At 34.1% G+C, this 20,776-nt stretch overlaps 1 protein-coding gene across 1 annotated transcript; it reads right to left on the bottom strand.

Moving 5' to 3' along the window:
- Nucleotides 1–10,204: 10,204 nt before the first annotated feature.
- LOC134842417 (uncharacterized) lies at nt 10,205–15,970 on the bottom strand. Its single transcript, XM_063858743.1, has 3 exons — nt 14,737–15,970; nt 11,471–12,731; nt 10,205–10,814 (listed from the first exon to the last, which is right to left on the bottom strand). Exons 1-3 carry the CDS (start codon nt 15,107–15,109, stop codon nt 10,325–10,327), a joined length of 2,124 nt encoding a protein of 707 aa, XP_063714813.1. The 5' UTR covers nt 15,110–15,970; the 3' UTR covers nt 10,205–10,324.
- Nucleotides 15,971–20,776: the final 4,806 nt, after the last annotated feature.

Below are 20,776 nucleotides of genomic sequence, written 5' to 3'. Positions count from 1 at the left end.
AAAATATTCAATATTTTTTCACGGACGATTTTGTCGGATAACAAAAAAAGTGTCGCTATACAAGCCGACCGGCTAAAATGTCCTGCATTGAAACACAGACAATAAAGCGATAAGCACCCGGTCCTTTGCTGCCTAACAAAAACACAAAGAAACAAAACCCTGCAAATCAAAGACTGAATGAATAAAGCTTTTTAATATGTAAGAAATACAAAAATGAGACTACTGGAAACTTTCCAAAGACTGGACGATGTACCAGATATCCGATGAAATGAATTCTTTGAAGATAAAATTAGACAAGTGTACTTCGAAGCTTTCATGAACTAAAATTAGACCGGTCTGAACTATTCATAGTTTTTTTTACCCCACTCTCATTTCCACTAGCTCAGTCAAGTTAATTTTTTCTAGAATAAGTTATTTTTTTTCTTTTTTTTTCAAAATTTTTAAGATAAAATATTAGATTATTTGTAAGTTCCGGGACAAAAAGCAGCAACATCTAGAAGAACTAATCTAAAAGAACTGATGACGCAACACTGTGAGCGACAATAGCTGCAAAAGTCAATCCGCAATCTAGACGCCGACTTTAGCCAAATGAAGTGATAGTTAAAATGTAAGAACTACGTATTGGCCCCATTCCGACTGGTACTAAAGAGAGTTGTTCATTAGTTTTTAATAGATATAAGATTAACGATTTGCTAAATAAATCAGAAGAAGAACTAATCTAGAAGAACTAATCTAAAAGAACTGATGACGCAACACTGTGAGCGACAATAGCTGCAAAAGTCAATCCGCAATCTAGACGCCGACTTTAGCCAAATGAAGTGATAGTTAAAATGTAAGAACTACGTATTGGCCCCATTCCGACTGGTACTAAAGAGAGTTGTTCATTAGTTTTTAATAGATATAAGATTAACGATTTGCTAAATAAATTCATACTCTTTTCCAAATATTGTTTCTACTATAACCTTTGTCAATACGTTTGACGATCTTAGATGAAAATAATAAAGTGTCGCTATACAAGCCGACCGGCTAAAATGTCCTGCATTGAAACACAGACAATAAAGCGATAAGCACCCGGTCCTTTGCTGCCTAACAAAAACACAAAGAAACAAAACCCTGCAAATCAAAGACTGAATGAATAAAGCTTTTTAATATGTAAGAAATACAAAAATGAGACTACTGGAAACTTTCCAAAGACTGGACGATGTACCAGATATCCGATGAAATGAATTCTTTGAAGATAAAATTAGACAAGTGTACTTCGAAGCTTTCATGAACTAAAATTAGACCGGTCTGAACTATTCATAGTTTTTTTTACCCCACTCTCATTTCCACTAGCTCAGTCAAGTTAATTTTTTCTAGAATAAGTTATTTTTTTTCTTTTTTTTTCAAAATTTTTAAGATAAAATATTAGATTATTTGTAAGTTCCGGGACAAAAAGCAGCAACATCTAGAAGAACTAATCTAAAAGAACTGATGACGCAACACTGTGAGCGACAATAGCTGCAAAAGTCAATCCGCAATCTAGACGCCGACTTTAGCCAAATGAAGTGATAGTTAAAATGTAAGAACTACGTATTGGCCCCATTCCGACTGGTACTAAAGAGAGTTGTTCATTAGTTTTTAATAGATATAAGATTAACGATTTGCTAAATAAATTCATACTCTTTTCCAAATATTGTTTCTACTATAACCTTTGTCAATACGTTTGACGATCTTAGATGAAAATAATAATTTGGGATAAATCATTAAATTGGCAAAAGTGGCTCAACGAAAGATCTTCTCCCAATTGCTAAAACTGGTGCGACACTTAAGAGTTTACACTTTGGAGCAAACAAAACGAATTCAGTAAAAATAAAAAAGTAAAAATAAGACTTTTTAGGCTGGAAAACATATTAGGTGACGAACTCAGGTGATAAACTTTCGTCACGCTCATCAGTCACCCATGATTAAATTCTGGCTCGAGTTAAATTACACGGCTCTCTTTCTGACACTAGCTCAAGAAAATTACTATGTTTCTAATGTCATAATTAATTCCAAACGAAACATTCTCTGTCTAAAATTATTTTTCATCTAAATTATTTTAAAACTTTTTAATTATCTTCGTTAATTTTAAAGGGCTAAAGTGATTTTATATGCAATCTAAGAGTACCCTAAACTCTATGATAAATCGATTTCATCATCACATTCAAATCCAACCATTCTTTTTTGTCACTATTTTTTCCAATTCCTCATCATTTGTCGCGGCTCATCCTCAATTTTCCTTATACTTTTTTTTGATCTCAACCCACAATAAAGACATCTTTTGAATAAAAAACAAAACAACAAAAAAATAACACGCTTGAACCAACTTTAAAAGTCAACCATGTAGCACAAAATCCCAAATTTTAGTTTCAGCATCAGAATATTAGGTTTTACGACAAAAATCAACACTAAAACACTAACACATCTTGTTTCAATCGATAAAACAGGTTGCATATGATAACTTAAGCTCTAGAAATTTTTCACCCACAAAAATTTCAAGTTTCAGTCTAGGTTTCATTTAAAGGTTCTGAATTCCAGTTAAAATCTTTATAGCTACCGGTCAAAAAACTTTTTTTTAACGTATTCGGGTGAAACAGCCAAATTTTAACTAGTAAAACCCAAATTCAGAGACCTTAAGCCAAAAACCTGGTATTATTTTTTTTAGTTTGAGTTCTCAAAACAAGTTTCAGGTTTCAGGTAAGTTTCTCTTAGTTTCAGGTTTAAGAACATAGGTTTCAGATCACTTTGACCTTTTAGAGAAAACTAACGGTATTAAAACCCACCAAACCATTTTTGAGTTTTCGTTCCTAGGGCTGAAGCATATTTTTCAGAATTGGTGTTTTTGGTTTCAGGCAATAGAAACTTGCGGTTCAAATTAAGATTTTAGGAAGTACATGTAGATAATAGGAAACTTGATTCCACTGACCATTTTTTAAACTAAAAAAAAATCCAGAAATTGTTCGTATGAGCACTCAAACTAATAGTTTCAACCAAATTTTTTTTAAAAATTTTTGGGGCAATTTTTTTCTGGAATAGATGTGTGTTAGAGATCAAACTAGATTTTTATTTTCAAAATTCTAAAACCAAGTGATCAAACCATAGTTTCAGTTACATAAATCTAAGTTTCAGTCCCAAACATTTCAGTCCCAAAGTTTCATTTCGGTTTCCGTAAGAAAATATATGGTTCTTATGTTCAAAATTAGTTCATAGATCTATCTTAGACTAGACCAGCTTCCAAAAACCAACTTTTTTAATGTACTTAGTTTGCGAGATTTTAGAGTTTTTGGTTTTAGTTTTCAAAAACTAGGCTTAAGATATCAAGAAATTAGTTCTCAGATTTTCTTGCATGATAAGGAGAAGCATAGTATACTAAAGACTTCGGACAATTTTTAAAATAAACGCCCAAACTCAGCAGCTATTGTTTCAGGTTTCAGAAAATTGTCTCAGTCCAAAAAAAAATCAAAGTTTTGACCAAAAAAAGTTAGGATTTTTAGCCAGTAACAACCTTGAACACTGTATAAATTACTATCTCAGCCAAAAAAAAGCTAAATTTAGAGTTCACAAAAACAAAGTTTTAAGTTTCAGCTAAAGGGTTCAGGACACAAAAAATTGATATTTCAAAAAAATCGAAAAAAAAAATTTGTCAATTCATTATCGTTAAATTTTGATAATAACCAATAAACTCCAGGAAGCTTTCAATACCCGACTACATGCTAATCAAACAATAATTTCTCTCAAACAAAACAAAAATAATTACTGTCAAAAGTTAATGTGAACACAGTTGAAAATTGACGCAGCACAAAAAAATATGGGACAATTTAGAAAGAAAGTCTCTAACATTATATAGTATATCACTAACACTGAAAAGGATCGCATTAGTAAATTTATTAGCAAAACACTCTGACGACAAAAAACATGACTTAAACGTTGTTTTTTGTCGATATACTCCAGAAATAGACACAATTTTCCAGCAACTAAAAATACCAACTAATATAATTCAAACACAGCAACAACGAGTAAATCCTTCCTTTTTAATTGCTTTTTGATATCATCCTAATACCCAATTAAAAAGAAAACTTTTATTCTTGTTATTAGAAACCAATTTTTTCCATAGCAAGATCTAAACAACCAAAAAAAATTTAGTTAGAAACTGATTAAGCTTCAGGAATCAATTTCTTCGAAGAATTAATTTCTTATATAAGTTTTTATGCTTATCTAAGAAGTGCTTACATTTAAGAAATGCTCTGTAATTTTATGCCGAGTTTTGATCAGAACAACACAGCAATAATTTTTTTAAAATTAAAGCTAGAAATAAACCCAACAAAAATGTATGGCATATCACCAACATCCAAAATGATGAAGTCAACATTTTGTCCAATCATCCAATCAAAAAGTATCACGAATTAACCATAAATTCCCGCAGCAAAATTCCAGAAATAATTTCTTTTAAAGAAAATAAAGAAAAAAACTGCCCGTCTTCATAGCACTGTTAATATATCCAACCAAAATACTTATTCATCAATGACAATTAATCTCACCAAAACAAATTTTTTTAATGCTCAAAATTTTTTGGTACACAAACAATCTGAATTCTTATATAGTAAAAGCCAAAATCTACGTAAATTAAATTAAAATGGCAAATTTAGTCGCATACCTAGATTTAGAATTTAACAAATCTATAGGCTTAGACCCAAATGAAGATGCAAAAGATTTTCTTAGTATATAGTACCGACCAGGCGACGATGAAAACGCACATGATAACAGACAAAAAAAATATGTTCCTTTCAAGTTTGAGAGGTCCAGCCACTCAATGGTACAGAGAATTAGCAGCAGGTTTACCTTGGAGCAATCTAACAGTTCAGTTTATAAATAGCTTCACTGATGATAAGGATAAACATAGATGACGAATAGACAAAGAAAACATAGAAGGACAATCTGGCGAGTTTATCAAAAATTAAATACATAGATAAAATACTGCAGTAGGTTGTTGGTGGAGAAATTTGACTTTTAATGATGATCAGAGAACACCAAAGAAAATGGAATTCTTTGTGTGAGTCTTAAGCTCGCCAGCTTAAAACAAAAAGCACACCAATTCTTAGTTGAGAATCCACCTGCAACTCGGCAAAAGCTAAGCGATCATATAGCTACCAAAACCTTGAGTTTTGCAGTGAGTAGTGAGTTTACTGGAACATATTCAAGTAGTGTTGATAATAAAATTGAAAAAAAAAGAGGAATGAAGGAATCGACTTAAAGAGTTAACAGGACTAACGAAGGATCATAAATTAAATGCAGCTTTTATTGCAAAAGAAAATAAAAAAAAAGCAACCAAACGATTTGCAGCTGGTGTCGCGTGTTAGGCCAAACAAAAAGCTATTGCCTTATGCATAAAGATCAACAGGATAAAAACTTTGCATCATTTCAAATGAGAAAGAATGCAGATAACAATTATCATAACTACAGGAGTAGGTCAAAAGTAGTCAACAATTTTAACGAGATAAACCCCCAGAAAGAATTTAAGCATATGTCAAATTACCACAAAATTTCTCAATCGCGGAACAGTTTATACAGTGAAAAAACCTTTCAATCGAAATAACGAATATCATTCACCTTACCAGATCCAAATTTTAAGTGATGATGACAGTCCAGGAGACTACGCCAATGATGCTTTTGAATGTTTTGACTTAAACTAGAACGGTCTCCGGCTGAACCAAAGATACAGTAGTATATTAACTTATACCATCATCCCGTCTGAGATAAAAATGAAAATAACAGTCTGAAATCCAGTTATTTCTTGACAATGGAGCAACTTGTTCTCTTATTTGTTTTAACAGTTATGGATAATTTTGTAAAATTATCCTCTACAGCTTAACAGATCAAAAACTGTTGTGACTATTCGGGAAAAATTAAAGCCTGGGTTTCAGCCAAGGTCGGACTCAATCTTTGAAGTTCTATGATAGAAATTTAAAAATATCAAGATATAGTAGTACCTATTACTAACATAAGAAGCAAAAGTTATCCATATCTAAGTAATTCATATCCTTATGTACATCTTGGTCAGAACATAACTCTTGTACCAAAACTATCACACGTTATTTCAATTTTTTCAGAAGTTATATTTTTTTAAAATAAACAGAAACATCTTTTGAGTTTGATGTGTCCTTGGAAAAGAGGCATTTATTCGAATAATCTACATAGTAAGTAAGAAAAAAGATCAATCCCTAGAGTAATCAAAGTTTCTAGAGAATCAAATTTAATTATAAAAAAGTTTTAATAGTCCAAAAATTTGAGAATCGTGAAAAAAATCAATTTTCTGCTTTAAAACAATTATAATTTTACAATCTTTTAAAAACGTTTAATTGACTTGATATACAAGGAGTCCGCTTTTGCATGACGCTGAAAAAGATATGCTAACACTGCGTAAACACGAATTAATTTCTCTGTCGAGATCAAAAATTGTCAAATTCGCCAACAGTTATGCAACATATTCAAAATCAAATTAAGATAGAATGGTCGGTATTTAACGGCTTAGAAAAAAATTTTCGAATTTGGAAAAAGCAAAAGAATTTGCAGAAAGCCATAGGCTTGAAGTGACCGAAAATCACGAGTTTATATTCCTTTCATATCCAGGCTGTTTAATCACTGAAAATTCCGTATTACATTGAAGGCGGCATTGTAAACTTACGCTAGGTAAAATAACGAGATATAATAAAGTGAAACCTTTGATGAAAGAACTAGCCGATGTAAAAGTGTAACAAACGTAATTTGCGAACATATATAGCGCCATCGGAGTCCTCTCAGGTCCCAAGTAGGGACCGTTGTTATTAATTGTGACTTTTGTAGAAATTTCAATTTTCAAAAGGCAAACAAGCAGTAGTTCAAGTTTTACTAATATTCAATTTTACAAAACGCGCTAACAACGTCTTTCGAGCCGACCCGCCGCATATTTATGCCCACAATTGTTGGTGGCTATGAAATAGCGTTTCAAAATTAATAGTACCCTTTTCTTTTAAACCAACGCGAGCGATTGTTCATGGCTGAATGCAGCCTTTCAGACTACTATGGTACGCTCCTAATAATTTCGGCCAATTTAATTTTTCGGTTATACAGAGTTCTCTGCATAGGCTTTTGAGCTCCTAATTATGAAAAGTTTTCGGAAGAAATAATTTGAATTTTAGACCGCATCATTATTAACTTTGCTTAAGTAGAACTTCACATCCAAAAATTCCAGACAAATTTTCTTTAGTAAAATAATGAATATGAATTAGTGCAGAGCCTTACAACAGGAAACACAACAAAACTACTTATCTTGTTTCATGTAACTGTTTTTATAACTGGTTTTTAAATTAGCTTTCCTCTGTGTTTCTTTTTGTTTTGATTCTATTTCAAATATCTTCTGGTTCTTACCAAAATTTGACGAAACTGTTTTTTTTACTCCAACAAAAACGTTTTTAAATCAACTACAATATTTGTTTGTTGTTGTCTCACAGTCATTACAGTTTTCTATCCTTTAATGATTTATTTAGTTAGTCCAATAAAAAGTGTACAGTTGTATATTTTGTTGGTTATGCTACAATTATGATGAAAGAGAGAAATTGAGTTTTCTTGCTTTTCATCGCGGTGGGTTTGCGTGGACCACAAAATTACCAATATGTGTTTGGGTAGGACAAAAAAATAATCATACTTAGCTTGTGTTTGGCACAAATTTCGACATACTCTGCTTCTGTTAAAAACAGAAAGTAGAGTTGTGTAATGAAGTTTGAAAACAAAGTTTGAACCGGTTATGAACTGAAAATTCTTCGTGAAGCAACATAAACTCTCAATCAGAAAAAGGAGAAGCTAGCAAGGTTTCACTGCAATTCCGCCGATCGAGAACAGTACAAGCAGAATGCAATCTTTCAACTTTCAACACAATTGCAACCTAGATTCGATGATGATGAGTACTACCAATTTAAAACAGAGAGTAACAATTGAATCGTGAAGGATGAAGAAAAGTTCAAAATTTTGAAAAAAAATTGAAAAGAATTGAAAGATACAAAGTACTATGCCTTTTGTAATAGTTTGACCTCAAACTTTAAGTATAATGTGTTTTGCAAAGTTTTAACACAAACCTGCTGTACCATTCATAAGCATAATTTGATGCTAGTGTGAAGGTAAATATCGAACAACTGTCTATCTAAAAGGGGTTGAAATGTAGTATTGCAACTGCTACATGGACATAGAAAAATATTGTTCTAATTTGTTAACTAGGATAAGAGTGGACTCTTTTGCACTTTATATTTGTCAACCCTTTGAATACTAGCTCGTTTTCTCTATAACACTTCTCATTTTTCAAGATTGTAATCCCCCTTAAAATAACCAATTTCTTTTCACTAACTCTTTTGTCGGATATCAAAACAAGTGTGCCACCACACAAGCCGACCGGTTAAAATGTCCTGCTTTAAAATACAGACAATAAAACGTTAAGCAGCTGGTCCTTTTGCTACCTAACAAAAACACAAAGAAACAGAACACTGCAAATCAAAGACTGAATGAATGAAGGCTTATTAATAGGTAAGAAATACAAAAGAGAGACTACTGGAAACTTTCCAAAGACTGGACGATGTAACAGATATCCGATGAAATGAAGCCTTTGAAGATGAAATTAGACAAGTGTACTTTGAAGCATTCTTGAATTAAAATTGGACCGGTCTGATTTATTCAATTATTTTTTAAACCCCACTCTCATTTTCACTCGCTCATTTGAGTTAATTTTTTCTAGAATAAGTTAATTTCTTCCTTTTTGTTCTTTTCTTTTTTTCGGAAATTATTAAGATAAAATACTTGGTTTTTTGTAAGTTCCACGACAAAAAGCAGCAACACGGTCTAGAAGAACAGATGATCCAATACTTTGAGAGACAATCGATACTATGAGGTGGACAAATCAATCTAGACGTCAGACGTCAGGCAATTTAGACGCAGACGTCAGGCAAACGAAGTGCTTGTTTAAATGTAAAAATTAGGTATTGACCCCATCCTCATTGGTACTAAAGACAGTTTTTCCTTAAACTTTAAGTTATTTATATTTAACTATCCGTTATATAAATTCATGTTTTTTTTCTGAATTTTTTTTTCTACTATAGCTTTTGTCAATAGAATTGACGATCTTAGGTAAGATTGGTAACTTAAGATAAAATACTAAAGGGACAAGAGAGGCTATATGAAAGCATTTGTCTTTCTCAGTAAATAATGCAGTCGAAAATTCTGTTCCGGTTGCTATAAAACTATTAAGATCCTGTTCCTCAGCTGCAATAAAACTTAGTGAAATTTCTAAATTGCATTTTACTCATCCTGTCAAAAACACGTACTTCTCTCTTGGTTTAGATTAATTGCCTTCCCGAGGATGTTAATGACTAATCCCTTGTTTCTTTTCCTGATGAGTTAAAATTTGAGTTATTTGAACTCTCATTTGGCTGTAAAACTCTTAATGAACAGATTATCTCTGATTGTATAAAGTTTGAGTTATTATCATTCACTGTTTTCAGTAAAAACGGTCTTTTCTCTAAAATTTATACTTTTTGCACGCCAACATTTTTAAAGAAGAAAAGGTTAAATCATATTTTTTATTAAGATCATTAAGTTGGCCCGTAATGTGTCAGGAAAAATCAATTGGATCTAAACGGTCGGATCCCGTTCGAGGTGCTCGACCTTTGTTTCGACTTTATAAGACAAGCAAGCTTCGCCCTGTAACAAAGAGGTCGAGAGTTTGGACCAGAGAGACGAAACCTACCAAAATTTGGGCGAAAAATTTCAAAAGATACCAAAATTTGATCGAGACGGTCGAAACATACCAACTTTTGATTGAGAAAGTCGAAGCATAAATCAACAGCCTCGACTAAAAAAACATGCCCAATTGTGTCAAAACGGTCGCAACACGCGCAATTTTGGTGGAAACCTAAAGTGAGCATTTTAAACCAGGCTTATGACAAAAAAACCAGGCCGCCTCAAATGGTTTAAAAGTACGCTAGAAAATCTATATTCGATTTATTGAATAAAATTTATGAAAATGCAGATTCAAGACACTTTTGGAAGCCATTACTACGAGTCCCGACCCGTATTTATTCGCCTTATTTTTTTTATCTCTCGCAACGATTGCCTCATTTGTGATGATTGATCTGCCTTGCCGCCAATTTTTTTCGAACGAAAACTATCTGAATTTATTATTACAGCAATGATAGAGTTTTAAATTGTCAAATTGATTATGTATTTTTGTCGCTATGCTTAATCAGGTTTAGTTATTTTAGTTTTGAATTTAACAACTAAATATTTACATATCATTCAAAAACTTCATGCGCTTGGCGTAATTTCTGTCCTTCTCGTTCGGCCCTTGGTCGTCGCCGGGCAGACTTTCCTCGTTCGTACGAGCCAGTCTTGGGTAAGGGTACGACTGATCTACCAAAACCGAACCGGACTTAGCAGTTGATGGGTGATGAACACCTTTGATTTGCAAATCAATCAACCAAGTTCGTCTGAAACATTCGTACGCTTCATTGAACTGCCTTTTCACCTCGAAATCGATCGCAATGTTGTAGTAAATTCTGGCCATCAGAGTACTAAATTCGCCATACTTTTTCAAGCATAACTTTCTGGCCTCTAATAAAAGGACGAGCGATTCGGGTCGGTTTTTCATAGCTGCCTTGAGCAGTCCTTCCGTCATTTTAGCTTCGGCTTTCAGCCCGTCGTCTTTCAATTCGTCGCACAGTTTGTAAGCGTCCTTTAGAGTTTGCTCCGCTTGCTCTCCGGCGTCCGGATTAGATCTGAAAAACTGCAATTTTTCAGTTTCACATTGCAAAGGCTGTATGGAAAACTTTTTTTCGGGAAGTGACTGGGGAAAGAAAGCAAAAAATGTTCGAAGTAAGCTTCCTGGTGCATTCTATAAACCGATTCTATTTCGTTTGTCTAGATATGAAGATAAAACAAATAGCCACCAGCCAATTGAAGATGTGTCAATGAACGCAAAGAGTCAGAAAAAAAATGAAAGTTTTTGAAACTTTTTGTAAGTTTCAACTTACCAAGAAAAATTATATAGCTTTAAAGTTTTTGTTTCAATTTTAAGAAAAGTTTAGAATTGACATTTTTATTATTGACCCAATTTGAGAAAAGTGAATCAATAGGTAAACTTTTTAGTCTGTGCTGAGGAAACATTAAAAAATCCGTTTTCGAAACTAGAACTGTTCATTTCTTCACGCCATTTCGGAGATTGTGATTTGCCCTCTTTTTACAAAGAGTTTGAATTAAACTTACAAAAACCAACCCAAACTTACAAAGTCAAAACGCTAAAAATCGAACTTGATGTTAAGATTTTTCCTGGAAAAAAAATCGATAATCGCGACCTATATATGCGTGTTCACTGCATTTATTCCACTTAAAAACAGCATTATTCTTTTGATTTTTATATAAAACTGCGACTTACTTGTCTCTGCTGAGCAAAGCCTGAAGAGTGAAGCTCTTCAGAATGTACACTTTACACAACTTGGCCTTGCCCACGTACTGATGGTGGGAAATGACGTCATTCCACAAGTCTATCAACTGAGTGTACACTCTGGGATCCTTCGTCTCTGATACCCACATTGGTTCCTTCAATTTGTTATGTGTCGAATAAGCAAGCAGTGCCTTGATTTCAAACTCACGTTCCGGACTTTTTTCGTATTCGAGAGCCTTTTTTGCAAAGTCAACAGCATGTGCATAAGATCCGGCATCAGAAAGAACCGTAGCTGCTTGTTGCAGACATTTTGCTTTTATTCCCTTGGCCATTTTTTCATGTTTGACCACACTTTCAGCTTGCTTTTTAATCGTGTCGATTATGTTTTCAAATCTGATTTTGGATAGTGAAGACCAGAATTTGAGACTGTCGACAGGACTAGTTCCCGAGCTCAGAACGCGGTCATCGTAAAGTTCCTCAATCAAACTCCAGTTTGACAAGATGTCAACAGGTTCTTCGACAACACTGGTTTCAGAAGAGCTGATAGGCGCTGCCCGAGCACCCACATGTCGGATTCCTGAGGGTGGACGAGCTGAAGGCCTCGCGAAGCTGGTTTCAGTCAATATATTGTGCTGCTTGATGCATTTGGACAGTTTTCTCTCGTGGCCGGATTTCAAGTTCAATTCTTTTATATCCGAATCAGTCATTTCCAGAACTATATCTAGAAATTCAAAACCATTGTCTAGAAGATTATCGATAACCTCTTTGGGCATTTTGTGCTTCGAGAGCCAATCAGATAAATCCTTCTCGCAATTGAACTCACATTCACTTGCATTTCCATCGGCCTGATTGCCTGTCGGCTCATTTGCTAAATTGGCAGCCTGGGTCCTTTCAACCACTTCTTGATTGTTCATGGCGTCTACGAGTTGATTTGCTCTGAAATCTGCAACTAGGTCGTCCATTTTCCCTGAGTACGGGATCCTACACTTGGGGCAAGGAAACGTGCCTCCCCCGTTAGAATTTTTCCAGTCGATTAGGCAATGCTTGCAGAACGAGTGGCTACAGGGAAGCATTCTGGGGTCTTTGAACACTTCCTGGCATATTTCACAGGTGAGGAAATCAAGGAAGAGTTTGTTGCTGGGGTTCGAAGCTGGAGAGAAGTTGACAGCTGAAGTCTGTTCCAGTTCTGCCATAATCGCATCTACTTTATTCATCACTGATACAAATGCCTGCTCCCAGCTCTGATTTTTATCTAAATGGTTTTTCATTTGTCATTACTACATGCGTTATCCTGCACTAATGGACGAATTTAAACGTATGTTTGTTTTTCCTCAAAGTTGATTGCTTTCAGACACCATTTTGTGGCAGTATATATTTCTGGACTGAGCGAGGAAATGAAAAAAGATGAGCATGCAATTAGAAACTTTATCAGCAAAAAAGTAATTTTTTCAGTTAGAAAATTTTCTTAAACTTGCATATTATAGTTTCACGTCGTTGGAAAAACTTCAGACAGCTCGAGCACACTGGCATTTTAAGACCAAAATAAATGGTTAACTATATTTTTAAAATACTTTTTTTTAAAAAACTAAATCATACTTAATCTCAAATCTTGCTAATATTTTTTGGCTTGACTCTTATTGAATGCCGTCAAAAATGGTCTTTGAAAACATACAATTTTGAGAATAAAATCAATAATTGGCTTTCATTTTCTCCATGCGGGTATTTTTTGCAGGTTCGTTTTGGGAGTTTGATATGAAAGTAAACAGGCATCACTCGGTTGCAAAATGCACAAAAAAAATAGAAGCGTATTTAACTTTTTCGTTTTTTTTCAACGATTTTTTGAAGTATTGTTTGAGCTGATCATTTGCTCTTGGTTTACGTAAGACTTTTGCTAAAATTCGAAATAAATGTCCAAAATGGCATTGCAAACAGGCATAATTATAGTAGAAATTTAGATCTGCGCTCAATTTTTGGCAGGGACGGATCAAAAATTTTCTCGAGGGGGGGGGGGGGGGGGGCGGATTTTCAAAAAATTTCGAAAATTTTGTCGATCTTTTTTTATAGGTCGACCAAATTGACACCAGAAATGCCCCCCCCCCCCCCCCCCCTAAATATGCTGGTGAATTTTGACTTTTGGCAAGTTTACTTTTTGTTTTTGATCCGGCCACAGAAATTGGAGGAAGGAAATTTTGTGTTCGGACATTTCAAATTTTTTTCCTCTTTTTCTTTTTGTTTTAATGCCAAATCAAGCAACGTCGACACAAATAACTGTCCGAAGGGGTCAAGTGATATATCATATAAAAGAAGTTTAGTCGTGATTCGAACCGTTTTGAAAACATTCAAAAAAATACTCGGTGTATAAAACTTCGAGCGAATAAAGCAAGCGAGCAGACCTTTTATACATTAACCTGAGATTTTTGCTGAGTATAATATTTCTTGAACTTTCTCTAAGCGCTTTCTTGACAACATAGAAAAAAAATGCTGCAAAAAAAAACTTGAAAAAAAATTCAGTTAACTGTTTTTTTTTTCAATTTTTGTTTGTTATTCGATTAGTTTTTTGGTAAAACTTGTTGGCAAATATGCGTTTTGTACTATCGAATATACCTAATTTGTAGGCCTTAGCCCAAATCCGCTTATAGCTGAGCGAGCTTAAATATCACTTAGTTATTTTGTTTTATTTGATCGGAACTTTCTGGGCAACTTGCACAGCAAGTGGCTATTCTGATCTGTTCTTGGGTTTGTTTCTGTTCGACAGATTTTTTCATTTTTGATTTTTTGTACAAGAAGAAAGAACGCTTTATTTAATGTGCAAAACATCGACGAATCAATAGAGTGCTGTGTATGGTAGAGTGCACAAATTAGTTACATAATTATTTTATTTCAAATACAGATCATTTTTATAAAAGACTAAGTCATCTTTAAAGATGTAGTACAATTTTAATGTCAGTTTCCTACTCTTGAATTTCTGGTTTAAAACCAGAACTTCTGGTTTGACTTTACCATTGTCTTAAAAGGGAAACAATTTTTGGACGTGAAATTTGGCATTTTCGAGACTAAAGATTTATGTTTGCATTTAGTTTTGCCACTGGTGTAGTAACCAAAAAACTGCAAAGTTATGTATCTATCATTATTGTTTCAGTGATGACTTTCTTGTATATTTTTTTTGGCACAAGTATATAATTTTGAGGATGATTGAGTCATCAAAAATAACAAAAAGATGTCTCTTAATGCATGATTTTTTAATTTTTTGGGGTTACCTTTTTGCAGACAGTAGAAATTAGCTGTAATACAGTGAGCTTCTGGGAATTTCAGGGGATCTATCCACTGGAAGCCGTCCATAACCACCGGAATGATCCTCGGTGTTTCCGTCTTGTTAAAACAAGCATAGGCACAGTTGAATTCGGATATACATTCTTTACTCTTGGCCCAACTGTCGTCTAGAAATATGATCATAATTTTACAGTTTGCGGCATTGGCTGTGATTTCTCTGCGGAACTCTTGGCCTGCTGACATTGCTGTACAAACGAATGTAGTGTAACCAGCAGCTCTGAGTTTTTCGTTCAACGACATCGCTTGCACGCCTGTCGACGCCACGCAATGACTCAAAAATATTTGTTTGATATCGCCCATATCGACGGACAAATAACAACAGCACTTGTTTTATTTTTAGAATTCGAAAATAATCGATACTTCCCGAAACTGAGAAAGGTACGCTCTGTTTAATCAATATGTCTGAATATGTTAGAGTTCCAAATATTTGTCCATGTTCTTAGAAATAACAACACCAGTCTAGTATAAACAGAAGCGTTTTTTCACGTGTTTAAGATTAGAGACGGGTCAAAATAGAATTAGTTCACAAGGTAGATTCCTCTTTGCGTGCTCAAATTCGCCTGTTTGATTATGCAAATTAGGCCAGATTGTGAAATAAAAAGCCTTTCACTCGCCAATGTTCAAATAGGGCCCCTGAAATTGCGTAGCCTTAGCATGGTAAGAGAACTACAAGTTCATGTAAAAAGATAAAATAAGGATACTTTTTTACCGCTTTTTACGGCCTTCAGTGCGGTTCGAGCGCTCAAATTTCAAATGGAAAATGTCAATTCTAATTAACATCAAATGAATTTATAGCTGTAAATCGAATAAATTACGGCTGAATATTTCAATACGTAACTGAGCTAATGTGTACAAATGTTTTTAACTGCAAGTAACTACCGACGTTTTGACGAATGATTTTTTTTTCTGTGAAACTGAAAAATAATTTCACCGTTCCTGATTTTAATACCTTTTCCAAGCTGAAAAGGCCCCAAGTTAAAACCGGGTATGGAGGCACTTTCTTTTAATCTTCGGCTTTAAAGCACACATGCGAATACACAATCAGAAAAAAGGTCTGCAGAAAATATCTGTTTTAACGTGCAAGGTATATTTAAATGAGGTAAATGCATTTTTAAGTAAATTACTTTTAGCTCGTGCGCTTTTTGTACGCCTTGAGTGGTTTTACACTGAATGTTCTGAATTTTCATGAATGTAAATTTTGTGAATAATTATGGCCATTGCGTGCAAGATGACGACCACAAAACGACAAGAACACCTGCATATCAAAAACAACAAAAATTGATTTTTTTTCTGCCAAAGATGTTTCTGACGGCCTAAGACTAGAAAGAATCGCATCAGCAAAGCCGTGAACAAGTAGAAATTTAACCAAGAGTTATTTTTGTCTGGAAATAACAATACATTCTTTCATAACAACCGCGCGATTTTGGGGCAAAACCTTCAAAAAAGTCCTAAAAAGGCATTTCATCCTGTTTTCTACGGCACAATTTTATAGGCCAAAAAACATAGTACTAGAGTTTTTGAGACTGCTCGGGAAATTTAATTTATACTTAAACTAATGAAGTGAAAAAAAATCCGTTTTTTCGCAGAATCTTCCCCTCTCGTGAAAATCCCACATCCGCGCCTGCTTTACTCGGTCCAAACTAGACTACGAGGCAAAACTTTGAAACCAGTTTCTCTCATCATATATCGATTTAACCGCGATTCAAAGGCCTTTATTATGATGCATCACTCGGCCCATCTTTCATTTATTTCTGACACCTGATTTTTGGTTAAAAAATCTAGAAAAAAGTAATAAAAACACAACTGTCCTTTCCATTTGGTGGTCAGAACGAAGTTTTATATCGAAAACTTTAAGTTTTTTAATGGCTCTCTTGAATCCAAATTTAAGAACAAGACTGCTCGTATTAGGGCGAAGCCCTGAATGTTCCGACTGCCTTTTAAGGTTTATTGAGCAGCAGTAATACAAAAAAAATAAATGAAATAAAATAAAATGAAAATGTTTTTCTAAAATTTGAAAATTTATATAAAAATCATCCCCCCACACGCCATATAAAGCACAAAAAGATAGACTTCGTTCCTTGTAACAAACAAATTATGGCAAATAAGCTTCGTTCAACCAATTTGGTACGATTTATAAGGCGAATTAAATCTCGCTTACTCGTTAATAGCGCGAATTATATTGCGCGTTAATTGTCCCAAATTGGTCAAAATGGCCAAAATGGCAATCTTTAAACCCTCATAACTTTACGAAAAATGATCACAGGTAAAATATCTTTTTAAATTTAAGCTCAAGACAACAAGAGCTTTTGAAAGATATAAAAAAATTCGGTCAAAAATGGCTATTTAAAAAGTCGAAATTTGTCTGAAGAAAAAAAAACCCACCCCGAGCACAAATATTCCGTTACTGTCGTATCGAAAGTCGGAGCAACAACGACAATCGTGTAAATTTTATGGAGAATTGAAAAAGCCAACTATAAAACAGAGCCAACATAATCATATCAAACTTTCTAATAACTGACCTTATTCCAAAAAAAAAACATATCGTCTTTCAAATGACTTAAATGTACAAACAGGTATTATGTCAGTTCTCATGGGTCTTAGTTTTATGCAGTCAAAAGGGAGCTCTATCTATCAATTTCATGATCATGTCGTTTTATTGTTCCGACTTTCGATACGAAAGTAATTGTTCCGACTTTCGATACGAAAGTAACGGAATATTTGTGCGCGGGGTGGGTTTTTTTTCTTCAGACAAATTTCGACTTTTTAACTATCCAATTTTGACAAATTTTTTAATATCATTCAAAAGCTATTGTTGTCTTGAGCTCAAATTTGAAAAAATATTACACCTGTGATCCTTTTTCGTAAAGTTATGGGGGTTTAAAGATTGCCATTTTGGCCAATTTAAGACAATTAACGCGCGATATATTTCGCGCTATTAACGCGTAAGCGGAGAGTTAGTTCGTCTTAGAAATTATTCCGAAGTGGTTGAAAGAAGCTTATTTGCCATATTTGATTTGTTACCAGGAGCGAAATTTATCCTTTTGTACTTTATATGGCGCGTGGGGGGATGGTTTTCATAAAAAATTTTAAATTTTTGAAAAAAAAAATTTTTCTTTTTTTTTACATTTAACTTTTGAATGTCATTACTGTCCCATAAAACTTAAAAGGCAGTCGGAACCTTCAGGGCTTTGCCCTAATACGAGCAGTCTTGTTATAGTTACAAAACTCGGAAAAAAATCTGGTCAAAACTGCTGTGGTGAAAAATGGACAGTAACAGACAAAATCTTCCGGTCTAGCCAAAATTAGCCCACCAGCGGGAAATGTCTTCAGCTTTTAAATGATAAATCTCGATTGTGAGCCAAGATTAAGAAGCGCATTATTTGCGACTGATAGCATCTGCTCTTATTTAATTTAATTGTTTCTACTCCACAAGACTTCTGGCAAAGTTCAAAACATTCTCCTCTAAATCGTAATTTAAAGATTACAGTATGAGCATATGGATTACAATGAAACAAAACCAGACTGTACGTATCAGAGCGAAGCGCTGAATGCTCATAGACTCAGGGTGCTTTGAAACGTTCCGAAACTTAAAGATTGATTAGCCAAAAGTGGACGTTTTAAAATAGTACCAAAGGAGACCCTTCAGTGGCAAGGGTTTCGAATACCCCTTAATCCGTTACTGCTCTGACTGCTGTTTTTAAAGTCTGAAGTGAAAGGGGTCTGAACGCAGAAAAAAATTGGTTCAACTAAGTTCACAGTTGTTTTTTGTTCTAAATACTTTTCGTTCACGCGTCGTAAGTTCACAGTTGTTTTTTTTTCTAAATACTTTTCGTTCACGCGTCGTAAGTTCACAGTTGTTTTTTTTTCTAAATACTTTTCGTTCACGCGTCGTAAGTTCACAGTTGTTTTTTTTCTAAATACTTTTCGTTCACGCGTCGTAAGTTCACAGTTGTTTTTTTTTCTAAATACTTTTCGTTCACGCGTCGCAAAGTCAAACATGACGAATTTTGCTTCTATTCAGACAAACGCTTGAGAAAATAATGCTTCAACTCAGTTCGGAAAGACTTTGGCTTTGCAATAAGTGGACACGCTTACATGTTGAGCGAAGATAAATCCTCAAAAGCGAATACACACTGATCCAAAATTTGGTCAAATAGTCATTTTCAATCCCCGCAAAACCTTACTAAAAAACCGATGAATTTAAAATTTTTTAAAACGTCATCAACATTTTCAGATGGTATAAAGTAGTTGTCAAAAAGATTTGAAAAGTTGAAGCTTGTCTGAATAAAAAAAAAAAATTGCGCGCTAATAATCCGTTAATTTTGAAAAATTTGGATGAACTTGGAATCAGGTTACGATTAGTCAGATACTGTGCTATTTGAAACATTGTATTTGCTGTGACACTAAGATTAGGGCGCTGAAAAAGCACCTTATATCTGAATGAATGCTGAATCATCTGCCAATTAATGTTTTTGGTATTTTTCAAAACTTTATTAAGATGAATGTAGCAAAACCTCTTCACGAGAATCGACCGTTTTATAGACTTGTAGTATAGTTGCGTTTTTTATAAAGTTGTAGAATCTTCCCTAATGCAGTTTAAACATGGTTTCAATGCTGTCAATACAAATTGGGGCCTACATTAGCATAAAAATGACGCTAAGCAATAATCTGCGACTGAGGAATACATTTAACATCATTTTTGTGGCAATTTCACAATTAGTCTTCGTAATATGTAAAAATTGGCAATTCAAGCTAAAAAAAACTTACAAACTAACAATCTTACAAAACTTCAGAAAACTTTTTCGTTTATTGTTCCGACTTTCGATACGAAAGTAACGGAATATTTGTGCTCGGGTGGGTTTTTTTTTCTTCAGACAAATTTCGACTTTTTAACTAGCCATTTTAGACGGATTGTTTTTGTATCATTCGAAAAGCATTGTTGTCTTGATCTCAAATTTGAAAAGATATTTCACTTGTGATCATTTTTCGTAAAAATATGGGTGTTTAAAGATTGCCACTTTGGCCAATTTGGGACAATTAACGCGCGATATATTTCGCGCTATTAACGCGTAAGCGGAGAGTTAATCCGTCTTAGAAATCGTTCCAAATTGGTTGAAAGAAGCTTATTCGCCATAACTGATTTGTTACAAGGAGCGAAATCTATCCTTTTGTACTTAATATGGCGTGTGGGGGGATGATTTTCATAAAAAAGTTCAAATTTTAGAAAAAAAATTCAAATTTTAGGAAAAAAAATTTTCATTTTGTTTTATTTCATTTAATTTTTTAAATGCTATTACTGCTCCATAAACATTAAAAGGCAGTCGGAACATTCAGGGCTTCGCCATGATACGAGCAGTCTTGTTTACTTTTTGAAGACAATTGCAGTTTTTGATGCCTATTTTCCTGACTTTCTACGCGTTTGTATAGTTCTATAATCACACCACGCAAAAAAAACGACGCTAATTTGAATATTAAAAAAAGTTTTTATTGTACATTACGAGGCCAAACAGTGCATTTTGTGCATTGTAAGCGGATTCCCCGACAAGGACGCTCCCTTTGTTCTTCTTTTGTTCTTTCATTTTCTTCGATCGTTCCGACAAAATTTAAACATGTTTAAAGACTTGTCTCTGGAATCCAGGAACACGCAGACACAAAATTAAGCTCCTATCTAGTGCACAGTTTGGCTTCGCTACTTGCACAAAAACCGGCTATCCTTGTTTCCTTTTGTCAATTCCTTATTGCAGTATTGCCCAACAGAATTCAAGCGGAAGTTGCTATAAGAAGCAGATGTGAAAAACCATATGCACATGCTAGCTCTAATTCCGAATTCTAGTTTTTGAGATAAGTTCTGATGGGCTCTCAGGTGGTAATGGAATTCAAATACCAGATGAAAAATTTGATTTTTTTTACATTGAGCAACAAAAAATTGAAAAAAAAATTGCCTTGCTTCAATTTCCAATGAATCGG

The sequence above is a fragment of the Symsagittifera roscoffensis genome, chromosome 3, assembly GCF_963678635.1.
Source record: "Symsagittifera roscoffensis chromosome 3, txSymRosc1.1, whole genome shotgun sequence".
Classification (NCBI taxonomy): Eukaryota; Metazoa; Xenacoelomorpha; order Acoela; family Convolutidae; genus Symsagittifera; species Symsagittifera roscoffensis.
The sequence above is the reverse complement of the archived record's forward strand: the minus strand, read 5'-3'. Positions and strand labels throughout refer to the sequence as shown.

Bases quoted from the DNA above. Each gene is read 5' to 3' on its own strand.
- LOC134842417 (XM_063858743.1), bottom strand. From the start codon at position 15,109: ATGGGCGATATCAAACAAATATTTTTGAGTCATTGCGTGGCGTCGACA. The intron at 12,732-14,736 runs GTAACCCCAAAA...AAAACCATTTAG, and splicing joins TTTCTACTGTCTGCAAAAAG to ATAAAAATCAGAGCTGGGAG. The intron at 10,815-11,470 runs GTAAGTCGCAGT...GCAGTTTTTCAG, and splicing joins GCTTTGCTCAGCAGAGACAA to ATCTAATCCGGACGCCGGAG.